The 20,738-nt window shown below is 47.1% G+C and overlaps 1 protein-coding gene across 3 annotated transcripts in view; it reads left to right on the top strand.

Moving 5' to 3' along the window:
* Positions 1–20,738, top strand: part of SLC17A7 (solute carrier family 17 member 7) — a 366,305-nt gene that overhangs the window by 139,768 nt on the left and 205,799 nt on the right. For all 3 annotated transcript variants that reach the window (XM_063942897.1, XM_063942898.1, XM_063942899.1), the window contains exon 3: positions 2,102–2,220. In XM_063942897.1, the coding sequence (XP_063798967.1) occupies positions 2,102–2,220 (119 nt within the window). The remainder of the gene's footprint in view (positions 1–2,101; positions 2,221–20,738) is intronic.

Here is a 20,738-nt window from a genome sequence, read left to right as displayed (position 1 = left end):
CCTTTTTACACATTATGGCAGACGGTGTCCCCCAGAGAGAGAGAGAGAGAAAGAGAGAGAGAGGGATATACTTACCTGCTCCCCGCTGACAGGCTCCTAGTGCTGGCATCTCCCTCTGTGCAGGCATCGGACAAGGAGGATGAGGGAGGGGGACTGGAGCCGCAGCAGCGCTATGTCATTGGTAGCAGTACCGTAACTATACATTTTAGCGCTGTGTGCAAGAAACGGCATCGGAGCCCCCCCTATGAGAAATAGGGGCAGTGCGCGCCGCAGGCATGCACAAAAAATATAGGGGCGTGGCTTCGTGCGGAAGGGGTTTGGCCACAAAATAATACCAATTCATATAACGGTGCACAGTAATCTCCATTATTCAAAGTAAGCCGCACAGTAGCACCAATACACCAGGTAGAGCCCCTTTTACACCTTACGGCGGACAGATTCCCCTTTTTACACATCACGGCAGACAGGGTTCACCTTTTACACATTACGGCAGACAGTGTCCCCTTTTTACACATTACGGCAGACAGCGTCCCGTTTTTACACATTACGGCAGACAGCGTACCCTTTTTACACATTACAGCAGACAGATTACCCTTTTTACACAATACGGCAGGCAGAGTCCCCCTTTTTACACATTACGGCAGACAGCGTCCCCTTTTTACACATAATGGCAGACAGCGTCCCCCTTTTTATACATTAAGGCAGACAGACAGAATATAAAGAAAGAAAGAAAGAGAAAGAAAGAAAGACTCTTACTGTCTCCACTGGCAGTCAGGCTCCTCAGTGCAGCAGCTTCTGGCAGATCCCGGGCAGGGGAGAAGGTGGAGGAGGGAGCCGCAGCAGTGCAATGTGATTGGTGGAGGCACTGCTGCAGCTGTCCCTCTCCTTCACCATAGGCTGTCCTCCGACGTAGTGAATGCTGGGATGTGCATTCACAGCATGTGCATCCCAGCATCCCTGCATTGGTATGTGGCTGTGTACCACTAAGCTCCGTGGGGGACCCTTGCAATCTCTTGCTGCCGGTGACTACATACATGACTGGCTTGTCCGCTGTATGCTCTGTTCTATCTCCATTATTCATTTGTGTATCCATGAGTACGATTGTACAATATCTGTGCACTACAAATAAACCAAAGATTCTGGTTAAGTCTATCTGGCTGGTGTGCTCCAACAGTCTGCTGGTGTCTACTATCCATCTTGTGTACACCACAGAATAGATACACAAAACATACATTAGAGATGTGTAGATGCCAGTGTTTTTGTTTTATTTCATCATCTTGTTTTGGTTCAGATTTGATTTTTAGTTCAGTTAAAAATGAATTAAAGAAAATCAATAATTATCAATTGTTATCAATGATTAACAATCCTATAATTGTTGCAATCCAAACCCCAAAATTTGGATTTAAAATTTGAATTCACAACCATGGGAAGATCCTAATCGGGACTCGTTTGGACCGGATCTCCTTGGGTGATCTCGACAGCATTTTGTTTTGGTTTGAATACACAAAATTTATGTGGATTCGGATTTCTGGAGAACCGAACCGCACATCTCTAACATACATATCAAGTTTTTGCATTACTGTAACTTAAGACAGCAATGTTGAACATGGACAGACTATCTGAGAACATTATAGTTTCAAGCTGTAAAGTGTGTTACATCAAGATTAGACACTGTTGTTCTCACAACCAAAGAATAATGAGGCAGCAGAGGTCACCCTCTATTACACCTTTTTAAAGTACAGTAAAATTGTCATCCTGTACCTATAGACTAAGGCCCAGATTTATCAAGCCTTGAAGAGTGCAGAGTGATAAAGAAACAGCCAATCAGTTCCTAATTATCATTTTTCAAACACAGCCTGTAACATGGGAGTTAGGCTGGAACTGTTTGGCTGGTACTTTATCACTATGCAATTTATAACTCCACAAGGCTTGATAAAGCTGGGCCTAAACCTTCTACAGTATAGTGTGATAGTGCCTTGCCTTTCAATAGAAGGTTTGGGCTGGGTTGCAACTTTTGCAATGCTTTATCTCATATAATAATAATATTATTAATAATAATAATAATAATAATAATAATAATTTTTATAAACTGTATTTTCAGCAAGCACAATTTACCTGGGATCCTGAAACAGTTGGCATGATACATGGCTCGTTCTTTTGGGGATACATCGTAACACAGATTCCGGGAGGATACATTTCACAAAAATTTGCCGCTAATAGGTATGTGAAAAAGAGCTATTGTTCATCTAATTTGCATTCAAAAGAAAAATAGGAGCCATATTAAAAAATGGAATCAAACTTTGAATTACTAATTTTTACATATGGAAAAAGTAGACTTACAAGCAACAGATTTATTAAGGCAAATGTATAATTAAATAAAATTATAATATTAGCTTTCTCAGATGTTTGCCGAACACTGTGAGAATAGTTCTTGACCAATACGCAATATTTGAACGAAGAAGGTTGTGTTTAAAGTAGAGATATACATAGACCCCATGTTTTTATTTTGGTTCTAAATCATCATCATGTTTTGGTTTTGCAAAACCACCCACAAGTGTTTGATTTTGTATCTGGGTTTCTATAAAAACAGATAAAATCATGTAACTTGGACCTGTTTTTGTTCCTATAGTATTATTATCATTAATTACATTAATTGGAGCATGTCAGTCCCTTATAGTTAATGTCAGAAATGTAGCAGTATGCCAGTACTTTATAGTTTATATCAGTAATGTAGGAATATTGAAGTCCCCTATAGTAAAAGTAGGTAATTCCAGTCCCCTACAGTGAATGTAAGTGACGTAGTAGTGTGCCAGCCCCCTACAATGAATGTAAGTTATGTTAGTTTGTGCCATCCCCCTACAGTGAATGTAAGTGATGTAGAAGTGTATTAGTTCCTAGGGGTGGATTGGGGTCACAAACCAGCCTGGCATTTATGGAAGCAGCCTTAATGGGAATGGGGTCAGTTGAGGTGGGGTGGGATCCCTCCTCATAGGGCCTTATTCTGAGTTGAACACAGTTGCAGCCTTCTGTACATCTTTTGCTGCAATTGTGTCTGCAACTTTATGCTGATCCAGCTACAATGCCATTCCCATGTGTACATCTGTACTTCCGAATATACAAGGACTGAGATGCTCACTTTAAGTGTGTAATGATGCTGCAATCATGCCTTGTGTGCAGAGTTGGATTACGGGAGGAAGGGGGGGAGGGGGGGCAGAAGCAGCCTGTGGTTCAGTCATTGGCTGTCACTGTGGCTCAGTCGCAGGCTGCCGGAAGAAGAGACTGTGAAGAGGTTGTGTGGCTTGGAGGAGATAGAGGAACCCACTGACCATTCCCTGTAAGTAAGGCTGCTGCTGTCAATGAAAATGTATATTGTAGGCTTTGGGTGTTTTATTTATATATATATATATATATATATATATATATATATATATGTGTGTGTGTTTATTATATAGTAATCCTATATAGTGATATATATGATTTATATGCATATATATATATTCATATAATTATTTTTTTTATAAGGGCCCCACTGTTTAAAGTGTCTGGGGTCCCCCGTAGTCTTAATCCGGCTCTGCTTGTGTGTCACCATCAGTTGCACCATTGAAACTTTCAACCAGCCCTATGCTGGGTGCAGATCATCCATCTGAGCATGGCCTTCAGTGTGAGCAGTTCAGCATAACTACTTTCAGCAACACGCCTATACATTACATCTGTGTCTGATTAGTTAACCTCCTGTAAATGACTAGGAACGCCCAACACATTTCTAATACACCTCTTGGTGTGTGTATCTGAATCTATAATGCAACTCTGTTTGAACACCTTTGAGCCACATGCGCAGATAAAAAAAATTGTACAATAAAAGAAGAAAATACATTATTCCCTACAGAAAAAAAACAAACAAACACTGGATCCCACAGGGAAAAACACACACATTCGTCCCCACAGGGAAAACATACACACATTGGCCACCACAGGGAAAACACACACATTAGTCCCCACAGGGGAAAACACACACATTAGCCCCACAGGGAAAAATAAAACACATCGGCCCCCACAAGGAAAAAACACATTGGCCCCCATGGGGAAAAAACACACATTGCCCCCCCAGACAAACAACAAACACAATGGCCCTCACAGGGAAAATCAAACCACATTGACCCCAACAGGAAAAAACAACACATTGGCCCCTGACAGAAACAAAATGAAACACGTTGGCCCCCACAGGAAAAAACACACCTTGGCCCCACACAGACAAAAAACAAACACATTGTCCCCCACAGTGAAATACAAAACATATTAACCCCCACAGGAAATGAATAAAAAAACATGGGTCCTCACAGGAACTAAATAAAACACATTAGCCCCAAAAGGAAAAAGCACACAAATTGGCCCACAACAGGGAAAAAAACATTTGCCCTGCAGCAACAAATAAAACACATTAGCCCCTTACAGGATAAAAAAAACACATTGGCCCCCAACAGGGAGAAAAAAACAGCACATTAGACCCCACAGGAAAAAATAAAACACATTGGCCTCCACTGTAAAAAAAACATATAGGATCCAACAGGAAAAAAAATCAAACATATTGTCCTTCACAAGAACAAAATAAAACATACATAATTTCCCCAGTCCCGCACAGAAAACTGACCTGACTACAGTAATTGTTGACATGCTTGACTCTGCTCCCCAAGAGCGATGAGTTTTCAGCAGTTTAGCTGCCAACACAAGAGCTGATGGTTGTAGAGAGTAATATATGTCAGTGGGCTAAATGGGGGGTTAGCAGTGTACAGTTTGTTCATGGGGTCAATAGGTAGGGTGGGGCATGTATGTCCCATGGGGCATAAGGAAGTTTAGGTCTATGTGGCCAGGTCAGGCAGGGTGGGTAGCACAGATCCCTGAGGCTGGGAGGTAAGGCTAGGCAGCATATGTGGCAGCATTACACATACAGTATATAGGCAGCATATACTGTATGTATATAAAGCCAGGGAGTAGTATATATGCTAGGGGGAGGCAGTATATGTCCATGAGGATGGAGGGGGTAGCAGTGTGGTAGGACAGGTATTATATGTAACTGGGCTCTAGGCATGGTGGCAGGCCCGGTGCATCCCACTCAGCAAAGGGATGCAGTGCAGGGAGGCGCCGGACAGGAGAGGTGCTTCTCCCTGCTCTGCATCCCTGACCCCCTGCTGCTGCCGGCCGCGCCTGTAACACTTTATGTCAGGCAGCGGCGCCGGCAGCTGCGCTGATAGAGGACCACACTTCAGCAAGCTACACCCGGCCAGTCTCGCTATGCTTCATATTGCTGCGGCCGTTCGCTCTCCCGCCTCCTTCTCTCGCGTGGCCGCCGGAAAGACTCCTTACATCGGAGTCCTTACATCGGCGGGTGTCACTGCAAAGACGCTGGAGCCGCTAACAGTATTTCATCAGCAGTGTGAGATTTTTAGTCATTGGGCAGGGGGAGGGAACATGGGGGCAGCGGCCGGGGTAACATACAGTATATTAAATCTAAAAAGGAGTACTGAATGTGTTAATAGCAATAACACCTGTGAAAATAAAATGAGATTAGTAGTACAATTTTAGCAGCACTTAAGTGCAGATTTGTGAGTCCACGAGTGATCCGTTTTATTATGGCTTCTGTATATTTGCCGGCGGTCAGTACCGCATTCATGTAGTGGTGCAGAGAAAAGTCAGTCAGCGCAATGCAGATGACGTAATGGATTCCCGCATTTGGTATCTGGTCTCTGGCGCTTATCCATTACGGGAATCCATTACGTCATCTGCATTGCACCGACGGGCGAGAGAGCAGGAAGACACCAAGGGTAACCAGCTGGACGAAGAAGCACCGAGAGAGACATCATACAGGTAGGCAGCAGTAGGGAAAGTTATACCCCTTTTACACCGCCAGTTAGTAACACGGGTTATTGCACATGAACGCGCATAACCCGTGTTGCTGGCTGGTGTAAAAGGGTCGAATTGGAATAGTCCGGGTCAAATGACCCGGTATTCCAACTCTGGAAGTTTGCGGGGTTGAACACGTGTTCAACCCGGCAAACTGTTCAGTGTAAACGGGAGCCGGATCGCGCGACCCGGCTTCCCGTTTACACTCTATGTGCGGGCGGCGCTTGGAGATCATGTGATTTCCAAGTGCCTCCCCCGTCGCGTCACCGGCAACGTCACCAACCCGGCAATATGCCGGGTTAGTGAGTCCGGTTTAAAAGGGGGCTGACGCGGGTCGCAGCCGGGTAGCTCCCGTGTCAGGGCTCCCGGCTGCAACCCGCTTTCTTGGTGTAAAAGCGGTATCAGATAGCTTTTCTCCGCACCTCTACCTGAATACGGTACTGACCACAAGCAAATATTCGGAACCCATAATAAAACGGATCACTCATGGACTCACAAATCTGCACTTAAAAGTGCTCTAAACATTGTTCTACTAATCTCACATTATTTTCACAGGTATTAGTGCTATTTACATATTCAGCACTCCTTTTTACATTTAATATAACTGTATTCTGTGTCAGCCATTGTCACCCCCCTGTGTTCTGTCCCAATCCTTGTCACCACCCCTGTGTTCTGTCACTATGTCACCCCACTGTGTTCTGTCCTAGTGACCCCCACTGCGTTCTGTCCCAGCCATTGTCACCCTGCTGTGTTCTTTCCCAGTCACTATGTCACCCCCCGTGTTCTGTCCCAGCCACTATATCGCCCCCATGTTCTGTCCCAGCCATTGTCACCTCGCAGTGTTCTATCCCATTCACTGTCACCCCCCTTGTGTTCTGTTCCAGTCATTGTCACCACACCTGTGCTCTGTCCCAGTCACTGCACCACCACCCCCTGTGTTCTGTCAGTGTCACAGCCACCCCTGTATTCTATCCCAGCCATTGTCACCCCCCGTGTTCTGTCCCAGCCATTGTCACCCATTCTGTGTTCTATCACTGTCACCCCCGTGTTCTGCCCTGCCATTGTCACCCCCCATATTATGTCCCAGCTATTGTCACCCACCATATTCTGTCCCAGAAATTGTAATCCCCCATGTTCTGTCCCAGCCATTGTCACCCCTCCCCTGTGTTCTGTCTCACTCATTGTGTCACCTTCCCCCACCTTATTCTGTTCCAGTCATTGTGTCCTCACCCCTGTGTTCTGTCTCAGTCACTATATAACACCCTGTCACTGTGTCACCCCATGTGTGTTCTGTCCCAGTCACTGTGTCACACACACAACCTTTTTGTTTTGTCCCAGTCACTGTGTCACCTCCCCCCAGCCATCTTGAAGCTTGCGTACCAGCAGCTCATCAGGAATGGCTGCAGTGGCTCACAACCAGCGCCAGATGTGGCATAATGTGTAAAGGGCATTACTGTGTGTGACATAATGTATAAAGGGCATTCCAAAATGTGTAAGGGGCATTACTGTGTGTGGCATAATGTGTAATGGGCATTACTGTCTGTGACATAAGGTGTAAGGGGTATTACTGTGTGGTATAATGTGTATAAGGGATGCTACTATGGCATAATTTGAATTGATGGTACTATTGTGTGGCACACACCTTCCTTGTGAGACCACACTCCTATTTGTGATGCTGTCCCTTTGTGAAGTATGGGAGGGAGGGCGCAAATATATAGTTTGCAGGAGGGCGCCGAACACCCAAGCACCGGCCCTGCATGGTGGGTACTGTATGTCTAGAAAGCCAAGGAGGGGGCGGGTACAGTGGGAAGTAAATGTACCTGGGGACATTGTAGTAGAGCAGGTAGTTTATATACAGTACCAGGCCTGTATGTCTATAATGCCAGGGGGGAGGGAAAAGTAAGGTATTTGCTAGAACATGGGGAGAAGGTAGGGCTGGTTAACTATAGCCCTTCATCGGAGCCTTTTGTCTGGTGTATATACTTTGAGGCGCCACCACTGCTCCCAGCTAGTGGCACCCATAAGTGCCCACTAGCCGGAGCAGATGACAAATTCTGGTGTGCTCTCCAGCAGTGGAATCCCGGAAGCACGGCAGCCAACAGCAGCAAGTGTCAGCCATCCCGGCAGGCCATGCCAGCCAGCCCGCGGGGAGGGGGGCAGCCCAGCAAGGGGGGGGGGGGGGAGGCTTGCCCTGCAGCCCAATCTGACAGACCCCTACAATGTATGTATTAGTGGAGTATGTCAATCATTTACAGCGAATATAACTGATGCAAGAGTGTGCCAGTGCCGGGATGCATTTAGCAACCCAGCGGTCAGGATGCCGGTGGTCATGTGACCAATGCCGGCATTACGACACCACTCGGGAGACCGAAGCTGGAACACCGACCGCCATCATCCCGAATGTAAGTATTGTGTACCAGTTAGGGTTAGGGCCTGAGGAGAGGGAGGCTTAGGCACTAGGGAGGTTAGGGTTAGGCACTAAGGGAGTGGTAGCCATAGCTGCCACCCCAAGAGGGTTAATCCTAGCCGCCACCACAAGAGGGTTAGGTGAGGGGAGGGAGGGTGTAAAAATACTTACCCCCTCCGACGTCGGGATCATGTTGGGGTTATGTAACTGCCGGCATCCTGTAAATGTCAGCGATTTAGGAGTGTTCCAGTCCCCTATATAAAGTACCTTGCTGTTAGCTTTTAAATGCAATGACCATAGGAAAATATGCATTTGGGGTTTGACTGTCAATCACTCAATGACTTAATCATGTTTCTCACTGATTTTAATGAAACCAAATCAAGAATGAAAAGCAGATCCACAAACGACAATCAATTGGCTTAAAAAATACAATAAAATAGCCACTATACTATAAAGCACTTAAAAAATCCACACATGCCAGAGCGACACCAGATCCCTCAGTTTCTGAAAAGAAAAGATTTTAACAAACCATGTAAAGCAGTCTTAATTCTAGCCACTTCCTGAAATCGGAACCATGCTTTGTAAGTGATTGCTCCTTTAAAAAAACATCCAAATTCAGTTGGCATTCTGCCGGAGCGTCATTAAATCCGGCCCATAATGTTATAATGTATGTAATATATGTGCTGGTATCCTGACCCCGGTGATCAGTATCATCACTGTGTTTCACTGAGTATTCACTGCAAGGGACACAACACTTAGCTTGTCTTTCCTCTGTAAGTCCACCCCCAGACTCCCATTGGCTAGTTTCACAAGATCTGGGGGCAGGCTTATAGAGGATAGACAAGCTGGGTGCTGTGCAGTGTGTCCCATGCTGGGGCGGGTCAGTCAAACACCACAACATTGCAGATCCTTGGGTAAGGCAGCCAGCACATATATTACATACAACATTACATGTATGTTTATATCTGCTAACCCCCCATGCAATGTGTGGCTGCAGCGCATAAATTTATTCTATGTGTGAACACTCCATTATCAAATAACACCCATTTAATTGTAAGCCAAAAGCACCTGAGATGTTTACGACTCAGCATCACTCGTACTTTGCAGCCACGATGCATATGCAGTTCATTAAATAATTGCTCGATCTGTCAATGTTTGGAATTGTGGACAACTTAGGCTCTGGCAATGTCTAAACCAGTACTTACATAGTGCACATTGTATGGTCATAAACTCAATGTATACAAATACAATACTCATATATGGCTTCAACACTTTCTAAGGCAGAGTACAGTTAGTGAGTGAATAGCACATACAGAAATAGGGACACAAATGCGGACTAAAGTTCGCAATTTTGTGATACAGTAGATCTTTATTTACCAAGCACCATTAATGTACAAAGTGGTGGAGAGAACAATGCTCCGTCTCCATCTACCATCATTCCCTACACATCAAGGCGAGGCAGGATGATGAGAACATGTACGGTACTTTTAATAGTGAGAAATCCGGGGACAATGAGAAAATGTCATGCTGTTACTGACACCTTTAAACATAGACCAGCGCTAACCAGCATCACAAAGCTTCTGACAGAACTGCTGTTCCAGCTAATAAGTCTTTGTGCAAAGGTGAAAGCATCCCTTGCTGTGAATGTCACATATTTTCCCTTTATGCTATGAACTTTTTTTTATATTTAACCCCTTGTATGATAAACATTTTGTACACATTTTCTAATTTAGATACCACCATTTCTTTATGTCACGTATTTCCATGTAAATGACTATGGGCCTGATGCAGAATTCAACACAAATCCTTTTGCAAAGCATATTTTGCATGCTATTTCTGTACATGCAATGCTGGAGCAGTGTCAGCCATGTATAATGCTATTTCTGTACATGCAATGCTGGAGCAGTGTCAGCCATGTATAATGCTATTTCTGTACATGCAATGCTGGAGCAGTGTCAGCCATGTATAATGCTATTTCTGTACATGCAATGCTGGAGCAGTGTCAGCCATGTATAATGTTAGCTTACATCAGGGCTGGCCAAACCGGTCCTCGAAATCTACCAACAGTTCATGTTTTCCAGGCCTCCTGGAGATCTGTAAAATTGTCAGTTAGGAATGAATGCAGCACATCTTAATTAGTAATGACTACACCTGTGCACCAGCTAGGTGGTCTGGAAAATGTGTACTGTTGGTAGATCTCGAGGACTGGTTTGGCCAGCCCTGGCTTACATTATACATTTTGTCTTACAAAAGGTGCTTAATACTGTAACACATTACCACTAATACTGTAACACATTACCAGAATTTCAAATCATTTTATTCCACAAAACACATAAAGCTATACTACAATAATATACTAATACAGTATATGCCAAGGTACAGTACTAAAATAGTAATTGAACAAAATATTTCCAAAATATAAATTGCATGTCTTCACACTTTACTTCATGCTAGCAATAATGAATTACTGTCTTCTATTTGACCACAAAATTACAGCACTGAAGAAAGATGTTCTATGTGCATATACAGCACATATATAGCACAACTTAAGCACTTAACTGGCTAATATTTTTTCCAAAAACCACTCAATTTGGTTTTTTCATGAATTAATTAAGTTAACAACATATACTTGAAACATATCTAACATGATTTTATAAATTAAAAAAAAAAAAAAAAAATATATATATATATATATATATATATATATATATTTATATTCTTTTTTAATAAATATCAGTTAAACATTCATGGCCAAAATATCAGTCCACCGATGATCGGAGTATAGCGACTACTGGGAACCCACATTTTCCCAGCAGCTACTTCTCTCTGCAGCAGGGGGGGGCGCAGCATGGTAAGGGGGGACTTCTATTGCATTTCTCCAGCAGCTGCAGGGTGGGCGGGTGACTCCGTGCTGCCCGATCTGCAGTGCTCGGCAAGACGGCAGGCACTGGGCAATGCAGGCACTCTGAGAGCGGCAATTGCTGGAGGAATTCTCTTTCAGAAGCCGCACAGTGGGCATTTCTGACTGGTCATTACAGATGTGACCATGTCAGGGAAAGCCCAGCCTGGTGTGGTTGCATCTCATTTCTCTTGTGCATATTAGTGAATAACACTAAGGGGGATATCCTATTAGGCCCGGTAACATCAGGTGCGAAAAAACTAGTTTTATGGTAAGAACTTACCTTTGTTAAAACTGTTTCTGCGAGGTACACTGGGCTCCACAAGGAATAGACATAGGGGTGTAGAGTAGGATCTTGATCCAACGCACCAACAGGCTGAAAAGCTTTGACTGTTCCCAGAATGTATAGCGCCGCCTCCTCTATAACCCCGCCTCCCTGCACAGGAGCTCAGTTTTTAGTTAACCAGCCCAATGCAGTAGCAGGAAAAGAGACGATAACGGTTAGTAGCCACATACACCACACTCTCACGACAGGAGAAGTGTCAGCGACTAATGCCATACCAACCCAAAGAAGCCAAGTGCGTCAGGGTGGGCGCCTTGTGGAGCCCAGTGTACCTCGCAGAAAGAGTTTTAACAAAGGTAAGTTCTTAACATAAAACTCGTTTTCTGCTGCGGGGTACACTGTGCTCCACAAGGAATAGACATCGGGCATGTCCTAAAGCAGTTCCTTATGGGAGGGGATGCACTGCAGCGGGCACAAGAACCCGGTGTCCAAAGGAAGCATCCTGGGAAGCGGCAGTATCGAAGGCATAGAACCTTATGAACGTGTTCACAGAGGACCACGTAGCCACCTTGCACAATTGTTCAAGGGTCGCACCACGGCGGGTCGCCCAAGAAGGTCCAACAGACCAAGTAGAATGGGCCATAATGTGAGCAGGAGCTGACAGACCAGCCTTCACATAAGCATGCGCAATCACCATTCTAATCCACCTGGCCAGGGTCTGGTTGTGAGCAGGCCAGCCACGTTTGTGAAATCCAAACAAAACAAAGAGAGAATCAGACTTTCGAATAGAAGCAGTTCTCTTCACATAGATACGGAGAGCCCGTACCACATCCAAAGACTGCTCTTTGGGAGACAAATCAGGAGAGACAAAAGCTGGAACCACAATCTCCTGATTAAGGTGGAATGAAGAAACCACCTTCAGTAAATATCCGGGACGAGTCCTAAGAACCGCCGGTCACAGTGAAAAATCAGATATGGGGAACTACAAGACAAGGCACCCAAATCCGACACTCTTCTAGCAGAGGCAATAGCCAGCAAGAACACCACCTTCAGGGAAAGCCACTTAAGGTCAGCTTGAACCAAGAGGTTCAAATGGAGGCTCCTGCAATGCCTCCACAACCACCGACAAGTCCCAAGGAGCCACAGGCGGGACATAGGGAGGTTGGATACGCAACACACCCTGAGTGAAAGTATGAACATCAGGTAAAGTCGCAATTTTTCTCTGAAACCACACCGACAAGGCAGAAATAGGAACCTTGAGGGAGGCCAGACGCAGGCCTAAATCTAGGCCCTGCTGTAGAAAAGCCAAAAGTTTGTCTGTACTAAACTTGGAAGCGTCATAATGGTTAGATGCGCACCAAACAAAGTAGGAATGCTAGACCCAATGGTAAAATCAGAGCAGAGGCCGGTTTCCGGGCCCGCAACATAGTTTTAATGACCTCTTTAGAAAAACCCTTAGCTCTTAAGATGGAAGCTTCAAGAGCCACGCCGTCAAAGACAGCCGGGCTAGGTCCTGGTAGACACAGGGGCCCTGAACGAGGAGGTCTGGGCGTTGTGGAAGTAGAAGTGGACGCTCTGACGATAGGCCTTGCAGGTCTGAGAACCAGTGCCGTCTGGGCCACGCCGGAGCTATGAGAAGCAGATTTCCTTTTTCTTGCTTGAACTTCCGAATTACCCTGGGCAGGAGTGACACCGGAGGGAACACGTACGGCAGCCGAAACCTCCACGGCACTGCCAGCGCGTCCACAAATGCTGCTTGAGGGTCCCTTGTCCTTGCTCCGAAAACCGGAACCTTGTGATTGTGTCGAGACGCCATCAGATCCACATCTGGAAGACCCCACCTTTCCACGAGGAGTTGAAACACTTCTGGATGGAGGCCCCACTCGCCGGCAAGCACGTCCTGACGACTGAGAAAGTCTGCTTCCCAATTCAGGACTCCCGGAATGAATATTGCCGATATTGCCGGTAGATGGCGTTCTGCTCAACGTAGAATCCGTGAGGCTTCCTTCATTGCCAAACGGCTTCGAGTGCCACCTTGAGGATTTATGTAAGCCACTGTGGTGGCGTTGTCCGACTGTACTTGAACAGGACGGTTCTGAATCAAATGCTGGGCTAGGTTCAATGCATTGAAGACCGCCCGCAATTCCAGAATGTTGATCGAGAGGAGAGATTCTTCCTTGGTCCACCGACCCTGCAAGGAGTGCTGTTCCAGCACCGCGCCCCAACCTCTTAGACTGGCATCTGTCGTCAACAGGACCCAGTTGGATATCCAGAAGGGACGGCCTCTGCACAAATGTTGGTCCAGGAGCCACCAGAGCAGCGACAGACGGACCTCCGGAGTCAAAGAGATCATGTGAAACCTGATCCGGTGAGGGAGGCCGTCCCACTTGGCTAGAATCAGCTTCTGGAGGGGGCGAGAATGGAATTGAGCATACTCCACCATGTCGAATGCTGACACCATGAGGCCCAGCACCTGCATTGCCATTGACACTTGCGGACGAGAAGCAATGAATCCTGTCCTGAAGTTTCAGGACTTTCTCCTGAGACAAGAACAACCTCTGGTTGTGAGTGTCCAACAGCGCTCCCAGATGCACCATGCTCTGAGCAGGGACCAGGGAGGATTTCTTCCAGTTGATGAGCCACCTATGGGCTTGTAGAAACCGGACCGTCATATCCAGATGACGCAGGAGAAGATCTGGGGAATTTGCCAGGATTAACAAGTCGTCCAGATACGGCAGTATCCTGACCCCTTGACGGCGGAGTACCATCGTCATCACCGCCATAACTTTGGTGAAGACTCGCGGAGCCGTTGTTAAACCAAAAGGTAACGCCCGAAACTGGTAATGGAGGTTGCCAATAGCGAACCTCAGGTATTGTTAATGTGACACTGCTATAGGAATATGCAGGTAAGCATCCTGTATGTCCAGGGAGACCATGTAGTCCCCAGGTTCCAAGGCCAGAACTATAGAGCGAAGGGTTTCATACGGAACTTGGAAACCTTCACAAACTTGTTCAGTGCCTTGAGGTTGAGAATGGGCCGGGAGGACCCATTCGGTTTCGGGACTAGAAACAGCGGAGAATAGTACCCTCGGCTCCTCTGAGCAAGAGGCACCTGTACTACGACTCCTGTATCCAGGAGGGTCTGTACCACCGAATGCAGCATGTTTGCCTTTGTCTGGTCCGACGGGACGTCTGTCTGGCAAAATCGATGAGGGGGTCGGTATTTGAAGGCTATGGCGTAACCTCGAGTGATGACTTCCCATACCCAGGCATCTGAAGTGGTCTTCAACCATTCCTGGGTATACCCTAGAAGCCGGCCCCCCACCCTGGGATCCCCCTGGGGGAGGCCTGCCCCGTCATGTGGCAGGCTTATCGGTCTTGGCTGATGGGCAGCCCAGGCTCTTTTGGGCTTCGGCTTACCAGGTTTGGAAGTGCGGGCCTGCTTATGGTACGCCTGACCTTTTGCTTTACCGAAAGGGGCGAAAGGACATGCCTTTGGCCTTCGACACAGAAGGAGCTGTATTAGGCAGACAGGCAGTTTTGGCAGTAGCCAAGTCAGCCACTATCTTATTTAAGTCCTCCCCAAACAGAATATCCCCCTTGAAAGGGAGTACCTCCAGGGTTTTTCTAGAGTCCAGATCCACAGACCAGGATCTCAGCCACAATATCCTGTGAGCCAGGACTGACGTAGTAGAGGCCTTAGCTGCTAGGATACCGGCATCAGAAGCCGCCTCTTTAATATAGCGAGAAGCTGTGACAATATATGACAAGCATTGTCTAGCATGGTCAGAGGAGATTTCAGCCTCTAACTCCAAGGCCCATGCTTCAATAGCCTCTGCCACCCACGTAGCTGCAATAGTGGGCCTTTGTGCAGCACCCGTGAGGGTGTAAATCGCATTTAGACAACCCTCGACACGTTTATCCGTAGGCTCTTTTAGAGATGTGACGGTAGTGACAGGTAGAACTGAGGAAACCACCATCCTAGCCACATGTGAGTCTACTGGAGGAGGCGTTTCCCAATTCTTAGACAGCTCTGGCGCGAGGGGATAGCAAGCCAGCATCTTCTTTTGAGGAACAAACTTCGTACCCGGGCTTTGCCAGGGTTCCTGACGTATATCCACTAGGTGGTCAGAGTGAGGTAAAACTTGTTTAATCACCTTCTGACGCTTGAACCCATCTGGTTTCTTAGGAGGAACGGATGGCTCGGGATCATCCGTAATCTGCAGAATTAACTTAATAGCCTCCAAAAGATCAGGAACATCCACATGTGAACCACCCTCCACATCAGCCGTATCTGAGTCAGAACCTGTGGGGTCAGTGTAAGTGCAGTCTTCATCCGACGAGGAGTCAGTGACAGCAGTGGAACCGTTACCCTCAGAAGCAGACATGATATAACTTGCAGTATGAGGTAACACAGTACAATTATTAGCAGCACTATATCCCTAAACCCAAACCCCTGCGCAGTGTAGTCAGCACCAGCAGAGATAAAGGAGAGATATGGTGACTAAATCACAGAGAAAAATACGTAATACAGTATATCTTTGTGAAAATCCTATATTAAATAACACCTGACGCACCAAGCCCCCTCAGGTTATAGAATATAGGGATAGCAAGTTGAGTGAAAGACACGAGATGGACACCACTCAGCTATCAATGCACACACAAATAGTCACAGTTTGTACAATGCAGAGGTTATTACAGACAATAATACTGCACTGGACTAGCTTACACAGCTATATAGTCAATAGATAAAACACTACACAGTAAGAAACTGGGTGTATATCACAGGGTAATTGTACTATAAACACCTGAGTAAATGCACTCTTTCTTACTAACACTGACTAAAAAGGCAGGTAGAATACTTAAGTGTCATGTAAAGGCACAGCGCTGACAACCTGGCGGCTTTACACAGGAGGATTTGCCCAAGCAGTCCCAGGAACAGTGAGCTGAGGAGTAATGGCACCGCAGACACTGACAGGGAGTGAGGAAAAGACAGATGCAGCTCCAGGGCGGGAACACTTGCTGGAAATGGCACCCTGGGGCTGGGGGAGGGGCTTCAGGTCTAAGCTTTATCCCCCTTGCTGGCAAAACCACCGGGTACTGTGGGCGATATTAAAATCGGTTTTAAGAGAAAACCTGACCTGCACCCATGCACTGGTGATCTAGTGGGATCGCCTGTATCCACAGTGTTCACCACCAGCGCGCAGCCCGCATCCCACTGACCGCGCCGGATCGCGATAAAGACCGGGTCCCGCAAGCGGGACCCACTTACCACCTCCCGAAGCGCGGCCACGCGATCCTGGAGAGCCCCAGCCGTGTGTGCCTAACGTGAAGTAAACCGGAGCCTCCGCTGTAGGTACCCGGCAACCAGGGCTGGGGAGTGTACAGCGCCGCTGAGTAGAGCTGGAGATGCAGCAGAGAATGTCACAGGACATTTACCACCGCTGCTGCCCTTGAAGTCTTCACTTTTTACCTCTTAAAAAGCTTTTCTTAGGGCTGCTTGGAGCGACCCTTGAACAATTGTGCAAGGCGGCTACGTGGTCCTCTGTGAACACGTTCATAAGGTTCTATGCCTTCGATACTGCCGCTTCCCAGGATGCTTCCTTTGTACGCCGGGTTCTTGTGCCCGCTGCAGTGCGTCCCCTCCCATAAGGAACTGCTTTAGGACATGCCCTATGTCTATTCCTTGTGGAGCACAGTGTACCCCGCAGCAGAAAACGAGTTTTATGGTAAGAACTTACCTTTGTTAAAACTCTTTCTGCGAGGTACACTGGGCTCCACAAGGCGCCTACCCTGATGCACTTGGCTTCTTTGGGTTGGTATGGCATTAGCCGCTGACACTTCTCCTGTCGTGAGAGTGTGGTGTATGTGGCTACTAACCGTTGTCGTCTCTTTTCCTGCTACTGCATTGGGCTGGTTAACTAAAAACTGAGCTCCTGTGCTGGGAGGCGGGGTTATAGAGGAGGCGGCGCTGTGCATTCTGGGAACAGTCAAAGCTTTGAGCCTGTTGGTGCTTCGGATCAAGATCCTACTCTACACCTCATTGTCCAGACTTGTGGAGCCCAGTGTACCCTGCGGCAGAAATATAGCTATGTAGTCAATAGATATAACACTGCACAGTAAGAACTGGATGTATATCACAGGGTAATTGTACAAGAAAACCCTGACTAAATGCACTCTTTCTTAACTAACACTGTCTAATAGGCAGGTAGAATACTTAAGTGTCATGTAAAGTCACAGCACTGACAACCAGGCGGCTTTACACAGGAGGATTTGCCCGAGCAGTCCCAGGAACAGTGAAGCTGAGAGAAATTGCGCCCAGACACTGACAGGGAGTGAGGGAGAGACAGATATGCAGCTCCAGGGCGGGAACATTTGCGGGAAATGGCGCCCTGGGGCTGGGGGAGGGGTTTCAGGTCTAAGCCTTATCCCCCTGCTGGCAAAACCACCGGGTACTGTGGGCTACAATTAAAATGGTTTAGAGAGAAAACCTGACCTGCGCCCATGCCCTGGTGATCTAGTGGGATCGCCTGTACTGCCACAGTGTCCACCGCCAGCGCGCACGGCCCGTCTCCAACAGACTGCGCCAGATCGCTATAAAGTATGGGTCCCACTCACCACCTCTCGAAGCGCGGCCACGTGATCCCGGAGAGACCCCGTCGTGTGTACCTGACCATGAAGAAAACCGGAGCCTCCTGCTGTAGTTGCCCGGCAACCAGGGCTCGGGAGTGTACAGCGCCGCTGGGGAGAGCTGGAGCTGCAGCCATGAATGTCTCTGACATTTACACACTGCTGCTGCCCTTGTAGTCTTCACTTTTTCTTCAAAAAAGCTCTTCTTCGGGCTGCCTGGAGCAGCCCCTCTGTTATGTGCCTGCTATCTGCGGCACCAACTAAAAAACTGAGCTCCTGTGCAGGGAGGCGGGGTTATAGAGGAGGCAGCACTATGCATTCTGGGAACAGTCAAAGCTTTTCAGCCTGTTGGTGCCTCGGATCAAGATCCTACTCTACACCCCTATGTCTATTCCTTGTGGAGCCCAGTGTACCCAGCAGCAGAAATGTGTATTTTTTTCCGATGTTCGCGATATTTCACAGATATTTTTCTACAGGCTATCCAGATTGATCACCTGTAAAAAAAAATGCCCTTTCTCCCGAAAACACACAGGTTCAGTGAAACCTGTGTGTTTTTCGGTAGAAACAGCCCCGTTTTCGCATGGAAACGGGGCTGTTTCTGGGGATTTGGTTTCGTCTGCCAGTGCAGGTGAAACAAAATCCCCAATGAGTGGGACAACCTGCAGCGTCCCATGCCTGCTGCAGCAGCAGCAGCAGACTGGGACTGCATGAATCCGGAAGCTGTCCTCGGCGCGGTGACCCCCGGCAGAGAAGCCGGGGCAGTGCCATGACCGCACACCCCTCTCTCCTCCGCCTCCGGCAGTGGCCACATGACGGGGGAGAAGCCATGTGACCAGGGGAGCTGGAGGAGCAGCGCTGCACCGGGCGCTGTCAAGAGCCGGCAACCAGTGCAGCATCAGGTTACCCTAGATTAGTCACCGCGTGCTTGCTTATCGGGGGTAATAGGGTAGACCCCGGCGGGATAATTAGCCCTGGTAAATTTATGGGGCTAATTGGATATCCCCCTAAATATGCTCAATAAATTTGACTGATAAGTTATTTTGTTTTATTTGTGTGAGGCACCACGTTATTTCTGGTTAAAAATGTGTTACAAATTAATAATGTATTAGTTCAAAAGCCAACAAAATTGTTTAAAAATGAAAAATAGAAAAGAGCGGGCGCTCGGTGGAACAAAGCTGCCTAGGTATTGCTTAGTGGAACCCAACCACAAGAACAATAGTAATAAAAATTAAGAAATACATCTGATGGAACGAGGAGCTGCTCTGCTGCTGGCCTCTTGAAACCGGACTTTCGTCCGCGCTCGTATGCTGTGAGGACGTCTCCCTGCACAGCTCCGGTAGACACGCTGCCTCCCCGCTTCTAACAGCTGATCCGCGGCTTCCAGTAAGGCTCCACAGTGCTCCGGACCTGCCCCACTGTCGGATGGACAAATACCTGGCTCCGGGCGCCTCCACAAAGCCCTCTTCACTCCCCCAGCCGCCGCGGCAAGAGAAGAGATGTGCCGAATCCATCATGGCGCCGGGCATCACTACACCACCAGCGTCTCCTGCAGCAAAGAAAACGGCTGCTAACCCGCGCACTCAGACTGTTTCCCAGGTCAGTCACCCTCCTGATGCCCCAATTACATACTCTAGCCTAGTAGCTGCAATAAATAGCACCATGGACCCCCTCCTCACCAAAGCTGTGGCAGATATCACCCAGCAGATACAACACCTTTCTCACAAAGTGTCACTCCATGATAATCAAATTGGGTCTCTTAGCCATGATATGGCTATAGCACAGGGGTCTGTCCTACGCTTACAGAAAGAAAACCATCATTTATGGAACCTAGAGGACGCAGAAAATCGCTCACGCAGAAACAACATACGTCTGGTGGGCCTTCCTGAAATTATCAAAGGACCTGATCTAGCTAAGTTTGTACAAACCACACTTCCATCCCTTCTGGGCATTGCTGATGATTGCAAAGATTTAGTGGTCGAGAGAGTACACAGAGTGGGCCCTCCTCCACGCACCCCTGATGGTCATCCCCGTGTCGTCCTCTTTTGCTGCCTAAATTATTTACATAAACTGGCTTTCTGGACTGCTTCGCGCAAACAACGTTTTGTGCTGTGGGAAAAATCACGTTTATTTATATTTCAGGATTTTTCTGTGGAGCTCACGAAAGCCAGGAAGGTTTTTAACCCGATTTGTGCTAAGTTGGTTCAAGCCAAACATAAATTCACTCTTATGTACCCTGCGAAACTTTGCATTTATGGTGACTGTAACCCAGTGGATTTCACATCTCCGGATGATGCCATGCCCTATATTCAGGAATTTGATGCTGAGGCTGCTGATGATATATCTGATGCTCATGCGGACTCTGGTCCTTCCGCCTCCTCTGCTACGATTTAAGATCATGCATATTACTTAGTTTCCTACCTACTATACATCCTGGACTGAGAACTATTTCTTTACATGACATAATGGGGTTTTTTTAAATTTTCATTTTTGACTACACAGTGCTTTCTGTCTCCCAATTCTCCTGTTCTACCATTAGAGGGGAATCCAGGAACTCTAACACTTCACTACTAGGCTGGTATTGCATGTCTCTCTAGATAGCCTTTATTTTATCTTTTTCGGGT

The sequence above is a fragment of the Pseudophryne corroboree genome, chromosome 10 (genome assembly GCF_028390025.1).
Source record: "Pseudophryne corroboree isolate aPseCor3 chromosome 10, aPseCor3.hap2, whole genome shotgun sequence".
In the NCBI taxonomy this organism is placed as follows: domain Eukaryota; kingdom Metazoa; phylum Chordata; class Amphibia; order Anura; family Myobatrachidae; genus Pseudophryne; species Pseudophryne corroboree.
The sequence above is the reverse complement of the archived record's forward strand: the minus strand, read 5'-3'. Positions and strand labels throughout refer to the sequence as shown.